Below are 10,955 nucleotides of genomic sequence, written 5' to 3' on the forward strand. Positions count from 1 at the left end.
TATATTGTCTATGCAATGCCTGCATCTAACTCAATCAATCTAATAATATATAATTATCATCTTCCAAAACTTTTCGCAGTATGCCCACATTAAAATTACATGATTAAATTCATGGTAGTATACTAATAATAGAGTATTTCCAGTAAGACGATTGTGTGAATGTAACAAAAAAACAAGAAAGGAAAGCTAACTTCGGGCGGAGCCGAAGTTGATATACCCTTGCAGAATACTCTGTAAATTATATTCTCCAAAATTATTCATATGATGCATTCTTAATAACATCTATGTTTCGATGGGTTTCAGAAAAAAACATCGATATATCGATACATCGAATTCTATACTAATTTTAACGTATATTTTAGTTTTTTATATTTAATTAATCAAAAATGTGTTAAGATTACCAAGATTCTTTCCTGCCAAACATTGATGGGTAAAGAGGAAACATCGATGTTTGTAAACATCGATATTTCCCAAGTTTTGGAAAACATCGATGTATCGTTACATCGCCGATGTTATTTCCAGTTGGGAGTTCCAATTCTTCGAAATGGCTCTTTTACCAGCAGCAATGGAAAACCAAAAAGTTCACGACTTCTTCATTTATAATGAAGACAATAATAAAAATAAGTGTAAACTTTGCGATTTCGAAATGACAGGCAAACATGCCTCAAATTTAAAACGGCATATTGAAAGGAAGCACAAGGAGTTGGTACAGAAAATTGAAACAAATAAGAAGCAAGTAGCAGCCGACCAGCCACCTATAAAGCAATTCTTGGAAACAGCGTATGTCAAAGTGAAAATCACCAAAGCTGATATTTTAGATGCTTGCTTGGAACTAGTCACTAAAAATGGGCGTCCATTAAAAATAGTTGAAGATTCTGGTTTTTTAAAAATTCTAAAGCCCATGTGTGACGCTTTTAGCCCTCCATTGAAAATCAATCGCTTTAACATACGGAACTTAATTCAGGAAAAAGCTAGTAGCATTCGCTTACACATTAAAAATGTTCTACAAAATCGGTTAGTCCAACAGAACCCCTGTTACTTGGTGATATTACATTTTGTTTTATATATTTTTTTAGACTTATATCTATAAAAGTGGATTGTGTAAGCCGTTTGGATCGTGCTATCATCGGAATAAACGCTCAGCTTCATAATGGTTCGGAAGTAAGGTGCTACACATTAGCTATGAAAGAAATACACGTGCAGCATACAAGCGTAAACTTAACCACGATTATCCAAAAAGTGCTGGAGTCTTTTGAAGTTTCGCTCCGACAAATATATACGCTGACGGTGGACAATGGTGCCAATATGGTTTTGGCGGGAAATAAACTAAACCAATTATGTAAGGTTGACCTCGATGCAGAGCACTCCGAATGCGAATGCATTTTTACAGAAATTGAAATAGATCAAATTCAAGTGGATTTACCTCAGGACTCAATCACCACAGTGCGTTGCGCAGCGCACACTTTAAATTTAGTTGTTTCTGATTTTTTAAAAGAAATCAAGATTGATTTATCTAAAATACGCACTTTATGTAAAAAACTAAGAACTCCAACCATTCTAAATCTGCTTCATTTAGAAAATTTAAACAAGCCGATATTAGACTGCGCCACGCGGTGGAATTCCACGTATTTAATGTGCGACCGAGTTCTTACATTAAAAGAATTTTGTCTAAAAAGCTCAAATGACATAAAAGAACTTCGTTTAAAAAACACCGAATGGGACGCAGTGAAAAATTTGTGTGATTTGCTGAAACCTCTTTATGAGTTCTCTTTAAAGCTTCAGAAACTGAATTTGTTGCCAAGTGACTTCTATTTCCAGTGGTTTTCTCTTCGCTCTAAGACATTAAAATCGTCCTCTAAATATAGTGTAGCATTGTCAAAATGCTTAGAAAAGCGATCACACATATTGAATTCAGTTCCTATAATATCATCCGTTTTTCTTGACCCTAGATATCAAGTAGTATTATTAAGAGAGCAAAAAAATGACGCTAAGGCACACCTACGTGAAATATATCAAAGGCAACTTGCCTTGGGTGATGATGCCGTTTTCAATGCCTCTGCAGCCTCTGCATGTTCAATAGATGATGAAAATGAAAATTTATTATCTCAATATGATATTAACTATAATATTAAAGGCAGGAAAACAGCTTGTGATTTTATTAATTCTTTCGATGGCATAGAAAGAATTAGAATGAAAGACGATAGTATTTTGAAGTTTTGGGACGTCTATCGATGTGAAAACTTAAGAAAACTAGCTTATGTTGTTCATGCCGTACCTGCTACACAGGTATCAGTAGAAAGGGCGTTTTCCACTTTGAAATTTGTTTTATCTGATCTCAGGGGTAGCATTGATGAAGATATTTTGGAAGATATTATGTTAGTTAACCTCAACTGATGAACACTTTATAAATCATAAATCTTGTAACTTTACTTATAAGTCTTAATGTTATGGTACATATTTGAAGGAAAATACATGGAAATAAATGTTGACTTTATTATTTCATTAAAAAAAAAATTATTTATTTGAACCCTGGTTCGAACCTGAACCCTGCTCCGGCTCATCAATGAAACGGTTCGCAAACCGGAACATTATCTGTCGATTAGGTTTGAACCCCGAACCGAACCCATGCCAAAATAATATGGGTTCACAGCCCTGATTACCACTGCAGGTAATAATTTTTCTTTGACTCGTCCAGGTAGTTTCCATTTCAGATTAGCGCAACAATTTTGATGACAAAGCCGTTCGAGTTTTTCTCCCTGATATATATTGGTGGGGGCTTGGGTTTCTTTAGAGTATCTTGCGCAGGTTTGTTTTCCTCAGCCTGGTTCTTCATTATTTTCGGTACGCGTTACTCAGAACGTTCCGTAGAACGTTACCCTATTTCGGGCTGTGAGTTCGGGGCCTCTTTAGAGCGTTCAGAATTGGTTTCATATGCATTCACTGTAATCGTTGATATTGCGATATTGGCCGCTGCTGTAGTTGTTGCTGTTGGATTTGCTACGGTTGCGGGATTTGTAGCACTGCTAGTTGTTGGTGCCTAATTCGTCGCACCAAAGGAGGAGGTTTTACACTGCGAACTCCATGACGTGGGAGTGGAAGTGAGAAGTAAGAGTAAGTAAGAGTTTCTTTGGCTTACTGAGTTTCTAAGCTCATTCTTTTGTACGTTGCTCATTAAGCTTTATTGAGTGGCAATTATTAATGCACTTATTTCAATCAAGTCACATCTGTTGTCTAATATAGTTTTGTTTATTGTATTGAGTTTTGGTTTAGCTTTATTTCGGATATCTTGGTTTACCTCAGATTTTTTTTTTGCTTTACTAACCTTGAATTTTATCAACAATTCCGTTTTCCGTCTCTGCGGCCAAAGAGCGCTGAAAGTGCTCCAATGCAGGTATGCAATAACCTAAACTCATTAGCAGTAACTAGCACCGCTATTTCTTTAACAACGTCAACTGTAACTACAACAACAACTGCAACCGTATCGACTGCGCGTTTAATGACATCATCAGCTAGCAGCGCAAATATTAATACGTCTGCCGCTGCGCAGCCCGAAAAACAGAACAAAATCAATGAATGTGCTAAGCCGGCTGTGCAGACTGGTATGGATCGCTACATCCAAATCAAAAGGAAGCTGAGCCCTCTAAATTCTCAACGCAAAATAACCCGTAACAATGCTAGCCTAGCTGGAATAGAAACGCCCATGAACTCAAACCGATTTAAAATCTTGGAAGACGCCTATGACGTTGAGGCGGCCGAATCCACTGAAGTCGAGAAAAGGAAGCCAAAACCTCCGCCTATTTATATTCGAGAAAAAAGTTCCAATGTTCTTGTCAACAAAATTATCGAGCTTATTGGAAAGGATAACTTCCACATAATACCTCTCGTAAAGGGCAACATCCAGGAAACAAAGGTTCAAATGAAGTCTGAAGATAATTACAGAGTATTATCGAAATATCTTTCCGAAAATAAAAAGAACTTTTACACGTATCAGCTAAAAAGTAGCAAGGGCCTGCAAGTCGTACTTAAGGGCATAGAGTCCGACGTAACGCCTGCAGAGATAACAAATGCGCTTCAAGAGAAGAGATATAACGCTAAGACAGTCTTCAACATCCTTAACAGGGATAGAAAGCCGCAGCCACTCTTTAAGGTTGAGCTCGAACCAGAAAATAAGCCCCTAAAGAAATACGAAGTGCACCCCATTTACAATCTTCAGTTCCTGCTGCACCGCAGAATTACAGTTGAGGAACCGCACAAACGCAATGGCCCGGTACAATGTGCGAACTGCCAAGAATATGGCCGTACAAGGTCATACTGTAAACTGCGCCCGGTGTGTGTAGTTTGTGGAGATCTTCATGACTCCGCACACTGCCCAGCGAGCAAAGATGACTGCAACTCGAAAAAGTGCGGCAACTGAGGTGGCAATCACACTGCTAGCTACAGAGGCTGACCTGTTTATAATGAGCTGAAAAGTCGCATCCACCAGAGAGGAACTACCGCCCGCACCCAAAATAAACAGATGAAAGCTTCCAGATCAAACCCTGAAGTCTTCTTCTCGACTGCAGCCAGATCCTTACTAGGACCCTTAAATTCTGATAAAAATGTAACTTACGCAAGCGCTTTAAAATCAGGACTAACCCTGTCTCAAAAAGTTCATTTCTGCAATCAGCATACCAAGAACCGAACACGGCTCAGCAGCAACAACTCCCGGAGCAGTCAAAAAGCAACTTTGAAGATATGATATACAGCCTGCAGCAAAGCCTTACGGAGTTTATGTCGTTTATGCGCACAACTATGCAAGATTTAATGCGAAACCAAAATCTATTGATTCAAATGCTGGTTTCACAACAATCCAAATAATGACTTCCCTAAGGATATCTACGTGGAACGCTAACGTCGTCTCACAGCATAAACTTGAGTTAGCTCAATTCCTACTCGACAACCATATCGACGTAATGCTGCTTTCAGAAACACACCTTACAAACAAATACAATTTTCAACTACGAGGCTACTCATTCTACGGAACAAATCATCCAGATGGTAAAGCACATGGTGGGACTGGAATTCTAATCAGAAGCCGTATTAAGCACCACTATCATAACAAATTTGCTAAAAATTACCTACAGGCCACATCTATAAATATACAAATAAATACTGGCAACCAACTTACACTAGCCGCCGTATACTGCCCCCCTCGCTTCACTATAGCCGAAGATGTGTTTATGCAGTTTTTCAACTCACTAGGAGACCACTTCATAGCCGCAGGGGACTACAACGCCAAGCACACACAGTGGGGATCACGTCTCGTGACTCAAAAAGGAAAACAGCTTTTTAATGCAGTTATAAAAGTCAATAACAAGATGGACTATGTTTCTCCTGGCAGACCAACATACTGGCCGGCAGACCCAAGGAAACTACCCGATTTAATAGACTTTGCAATTACCAAAAACATTCCTAAAAATCTGATAAGCGCCGAATGCCTCTCGGATTTTTATTCTACTCCGACATCCAGGAGCATTGGAGCAATCGTTTAAATTGACATCACAGAAAACTAATTGGGTTAAGTACAAGAAACATTGAGTACACACATTGAGCTAAGTCCTCATCTCAACGATGAAGCCAAAGTAGACATATTTGTTAATATACTGGAGTCTGTACTCGTCTCTGCAGCTCGAGTTTCAACACCCCAAACTACAAGTACGCAAAGCAACCAAAAGAAGACAAATCTACAAATAGAAGAGCTCGTACTCGAAAAGCGACGCTTACGTCGAGAGAGGTAACTCCACAGATCGCCATCTGCTAGGCAAAGCTTAAAATATGCCTCACGTCAACTCAAAAAAGCTTTACAGCAAGAAGAAGCACATGTCCACCGACGCTACATAGAGCAATTGTCAACATCTAATACAAATGTCAAAATGTCTTCCAACCAAATCCTGCCACTAGTGCGTTCACCTTGCCGACTTTACTATATGAGCCTCAGCTTCAACATGAATTGAGTTTCGCCCAAACGAAATCGTTAACATCATCAAAAATCAGCTGAATCCGAAAAAATCCCCGGGCTGCGACCTCATAACTCCCAAAATGATCATTGAGCTCCCATATTGCGCAATTTGCACTATCACCCAGCTTTTTAATGCCATCGCAAAGCTTGGCCACTTTCCAGTGAGATGGAAAAAGTCGATTATAATAATGATAGCAAAGCCGGGAAAAGACCACACAATTCCCACGTCGTATAGACCTATAAGCCTACTTTCATGCTTATCAAAACTCTTTAAAAAGTGCGTATTGACTCGGATAAATACATACCTAAGAATCCAGGAAGGAATTCCGTCACATCAATTTGGGTTTCGTGAAAAGCACGGAACAATTGAGCAGGTCAACCGGATAACATCAGAAATTCGGAACGCGTTCGAAAAACGAGAGTACTGTACTGCCATATTTTTAGACGTCTCTCAAGCATTTGATAGAGTTTGGCTAGAAGGTCTAATGTACAAGATCAAGACAATGCTCCCCGATAACACCCATAAGCTTTTAGAGTCTTACCTCTACGACAGAAAATTTGCTGGGAGATGCAACACTGCTATAACTGACGATTTCACTATTGGAGCTGGAGTTCTTCAAGGAAGCGTGCTTGGGCCAACATTATATGTCCTCTATACAGCAGCCATCTCAACAAGCACACGACTAACAACATCTACGTTTGCTGATGATACAGCCATTCTCAGCCGCTCAAAATTCCCGATGCAAGCAACTGCGCAGGTAGCTCTTCATCTGGTCGATGTTGAAAAGTGGCTATCAGATTGGCGAATTAAAGTGAACGAACAAAAATGCAAGCCCATTACGTTCACCTTGTACAGGCAAAACTGCCTGCCGCTCATGTTAAACCATACTCTACTCCCGCAAGCAAACGAAGTGACATATCTAGGAGTACACCTCGACAGAAGACTCACATGGCGCCGGCACATTGAAGCCAAAAGAACACACCTAAAGCTAAAAGCCTGTAGCCTTCATTGGCTTATCAACGCTCGGTCTCCCCTTAGTCTTGAATATAAAGTCCTGCTGAATAACTCGGTACTAAAACCTATATGGATGTACGGCTCTCAGTTATGGGGGAATGCCAGCAATAGCAATATTGACATAGTCCAGCGAGCTCAGTCGAAGATCTTGAGAACAATCACCGGGGCACCGTGATACATTCGCAACGAAAACATTCATCGCGACTTAAACATTCTACCAGTCAAAGAAGTGATCGCAGAACAGAAGGAAAAGTACTTTACCAAGCTATCGTTGCACCCTAACCACCTGGCGAGAGGTCTTACAAGGTTGATCAACCAATCACGCCTTCGTCGCAATGACTTACCCACCCAGCGACCGACTTGAGGCACGCGCAACCAAAATGCAGTCTTATTATACTGTTAGTTAAATTTTAATGTTAAGATTCGTAAACTTATTGTTAGTCTCAAAATTAAGAGAAGATTCAATAAATAAAAGTAAAGTTAAATTAAAAAAAAAAAATAAATAAATTAATACCATAAAAAGCTCGCTGAAGCTCAAAAATGAACGAAAAGCCAAAAAACTATAGAAAATTTAAAACCGAAACAACTCATAAGAAAATTTGGTAGGACAGGTCTTTCTTCTTTTATGAGAGCCTTCTTTTAAATAAGTTTTAATTATAAATTTCCTACATCAGCGAGAAACAAGGGTATACCCTCCCCTTAAACATAGTAAGAATATTTAATTCCTTGTTATTGCTCTGAGCTCTGCCATTTGACAATTATATTCATAAATAATGTATCTTGAAGTTTGTAGCTCGATTGCTTTCCACTCGAAGATTCAGCCAAGACCTTAAGTGCAGCCGAAGAAAGCGAACGTGATTGGCGCGAGTTCCGGAAAATGTTGAAGAATGTGGATGTCTTATACACAAATAAAATATAAAAACTGAACTGAAAAGACAATAAAACACAAAAAAATAGTAAGAGCGCAAGAGCTCCATGAGACGAATAGAAGGGTTACTTCTCGTATATCTCTAAGCGCGAAAGCGAAGTGCAAAACACGTTTCAAAATAAGTGGATCCACCTATCTCTCAAAATGTAGCTTCAACACCACAAGGGACTACTGAGTCCGGCTCAAGTTGGTCTTATATATAAGACAAAACTGAAGCCAATTGTAATAGTGTTAAGGTGGAAAAGTTTAAGTTTTCCTATGCGAGACATTTCAGCTTTCAAGATAACTGTCCCTTACGAGTTTTTTGAAGCCATATGTTCGCTCGAATTTTGGCCGGATAATATGGTTGTAAAAGAGTTCGAGGCTTAGATAAAGAAGAAGGGGCCAGTGGGAGTCAAAATTCCTAGTCGAGGCCAAAGCAGTGTACCAATTTCAAAAACTGACTTCTAACCTCCTTCTTTCCTTTTAGAATGCAAGACGCTTGCGTAGCAAGCTCACTAAATTGTATTCCGATAGCCTTTCCTTTGCATCTCATGTTATTGAGTTTACAGAAACCTGATTAAGGCCGGAGATCTTTAGCTCCGAAGTTTTTCCAGGTAAGTACACAATATATAGGTATGACCGTCTCTCTAGACGGGGAGGTGGAGTCTTAATTGGAGTTGATATGAACCTCCCGTCAGGGGAGTTATATTTTGAGAAATTCAATACCATTGAATTTATTTGTGTAAAGTTATCGGTTCCTGGCAGCTCTATATACATAACTTACTCATATATTCCGCCGTTGTTTGAACTTCCTGATTATTTAAATCACCTTTCTGTTATTAAGTCGTTTGCAAATAAGCTTTCCGATAGGGATCAGTTGGTAGTTCTAGGTGATTTAAATATACCTGGAGTGACTTGGTCCACTGAGAATGGATCGACCTATAGCACAGCATGATTTTATTGCTTATTTTTTACTCGGTCTGAGGAACTTGTGAGATGGTTCTGAAGCCGCCTAGCTGGGGCGACCGAGCGGGTCGCAGGTTGCGGAGAGCGGACGACCTCACTCGAGGCCAACTGCGAATAAGCTGGCGGTGGAAGTCAAACACGGAATCGTGGACGGAAACCCCAGCAAATAAGCAGTCCCGGACAACCAGCGGGTATCTTGCAACGAGGCAGTACCGACGATGCGATTTGTTCAGCCGCATCTAAACAGTTGCTTTACACAAGCCCAATATCCCCCACACACCACCTACCCACTTCCTCTCCCAAACAACATCTCACTCCGGGCCGGACTACGGTGTAATTCGGACCGTACCAAGAGTCAGCCTGGCTGGGGGCCCGGATCAACAACTAGCTCAGTCTCAAACGGTGGGCTCAGGGAGATGGCGACCCCCTGTTCTATCTACCGCCTTACCCGGGTACCGCGGATCTCTGCCCGGGCGGACCTTTCCCTTATGGAAACAATAAATAAAAGTACAAATAAGAAAACGGAGACGGGAACTCCACAAAAACCCGGCGCTGCAAAGATGATGCAAGCACCAGTAGGGCTCAGAAAGGGCCCCATCCCAAACTAGGGATGTCGGGGGACAGAAAGACTGTCGCTAACGCCTCCGCTATGTGCGCATCTGCGCCAAAACCAGCGGTAGGCGCAGCAAAGTCGATCGGGTCACCCGCTGGTGTAAAGAAGTTCACATACGCAGAGAGACGGACTGCCGCCCAAACCCTGCGCTCGCATGCCAGAAGCAATGTCGCCACGCCTTCGCCCGTATGGCTAAAGAAGGTAGAGTGGGCAAGGACGGTGTTTCCTATCTATGGGCAAGAGAAGCCCCAGCAAGAAGGTGCTCAGGCGAAGAGGCAACGCTCCATAGAGCTGTCCGGTCCGTCGGCGAAGAGATCGAAGATCCAGCCGTCGGTCTCCTTTGCCGAGATTACCAAAGATCGGGTCCTACTTGGACTTAAAGACAGGGGAAATCCGGAGAACAGGATCCCCAGAAATAAATAGAAGGCGGTTGAGTCCAAGCTGTCTCTTATTTGCCTGCGTATGGTACGCGAGAAGCCCGGTTCATCGCCTTGCTGTATGGACGCGGGCAGTGTAAAAGTGGTGGCCTGCGATAATCAGCGATCAGCTGACCTATACAAACAGGCGGTAGCACTGCTCGGAGCAGTTTACGAAGGGGCGAACATAGTCGCACTAGATTGGTGTGACGTCCCCAGTAGACCACGAGCCAGAATTTGGCTCCCAGCAGCAATCGTATCACCGGAGGACATCCTTTATATGTTGCAAGAATGCAACCCACATCTCCCCACAAAAGACTGGAAAGTCGTTAAGGTGGAGGAGCACGCAGGTGACGTGAACCAAGCGATCGTGGTGCTGAATAAGGAGTCGGTCGCTCCCATAGAGGCTGCTCGGGGAACGCTCAACTATGGTTTCAGTGCCATACATATAAAGATTTACAAAGGGGACTCTAATTCCTCGGGAAGTCCTGCCGGCAACCCAGCTGAGCAGGTGCTTGCGGAGGAAGTGGAGGCCCCGGTGTGCCGGAGGACGGCTACTCAACCGACTCGTCGCTGAGCAGAGAGATGCGAGCGCTCGGAACGGCAATCGATGAAGTGGACCTGAGCGATTCGGAGGCCGACGTTACTGTGGTGGAGGTTGGAGCTGGGGATGTCGCTAAGACTCCTGCAGATCAACCTACATCACAGTAAAGCAGCGTCCGCTGCTCTTTGGCTTCGCCTGGCCAAAAGCGAAGCCGACGTGGTCTTAGTTCAGGAACCCTGGGTAGCAGGAGGCAGTGTTGCTGGACTAGGAACAATAGATTACAAGCTTATGCTTGACTCCAAACAAGGTAAAATTCGAACCTGCATTTTAGCCAAACGGCATCTTAGTACATTTCTGCTTCGCAACTACAGCAACGGAGACAACACAGCAATAAGCCTGGAGCTGCAAAGCGGCCTGGCATCAGACTCACTCATAAGCACAGTCACAAACTGGGCTGTCTCCGACGAGCACTCATTTTCAGATCACAGGTTTA

The 10,955-nt window shown here is 42.1% G+C and overlaps 2 protein-coding genes across 2 annotated transcripts; both read left to right on the plus strand.

Moving 5' to 3' along the window:
* The first annotated feature begins 490 nt into the window (after nt 1-490).
* LOC123037306 (zinc finger BED domain-containing protein RICESLEEPER 3-like) lies at nt 491-9,925 on the plus strand. The gene is made up of 3 exons (XM_044457369.1): nt 491-1,014; nt 1,077-2,071; nt 9,498-9,925. The coding sequence occupies exons 1-3, from the start codon at nt 491-493 to the stop codon at nt 9,923-9,925; spliced, it is 1,947 nt and encodes a 648-aa protein (XP_044313304.1).
* A 39-nt stretch (nt 9,926-9,964) lies between these two features.
* On the plus strand, nt 9,965-10,495 carry LOC123037307. The gene has a single exon (XM_044457370.1). The coding sequence runs from the start codon at nt 9,965-9,967 to the stop codon at nt 10,493-10,495; it is 531 nt and encodes a 176-aa protein (XP_044313305.1).
* Nucleotides 10,496-10,955: the final 460 nt, after the last annotated feature.

Source organism: Drosophila rhopaloa, unplaced genomic scaffold, assembly GCF_018152115.1.
Source record: "Drosophila rhopaloa isolate 14029-0021.01 unplaced genomic scaffold, ASM1815211v1 contig_155, whole genome shotgun sequence".
Lineage (NCBI taxonomy): Eukaryota > Metazoa > Arthropoda > Insecta > Diptera > Drosophilidae > Drosophila > Drosophila rhopaloa.

Coding starts and splice junctions, on each gene's coding strand:
- LOC123037306 (XM_044457369.1), top strand. CDS start 491: ATGTATCGTTACATCGCCGATGTTATTTCCAGTTGGGAGTTCCAATTC. Junction 1,015..1,076: donor AAAAATGTTCTACAAAATCG/GTTAGTCCAACA, acceptor ATATTTTTTTAG/ACTTATATCTATAAAAGTGG. Junction 2,072..9,497: donor TGCCTCTGCAGCCTCTGCAT/GTTCAATAGATG, acceptor ATCCCAAACTAG/GGATGTCGGGGGACAGAAAG.
- LOC123037307 (XM_044457370.1), top strand. CDS start 9,965: ATGGTACGCGAGAAGCCCGGTTCATCGCCTTGCTGTATGGACGCGGGC.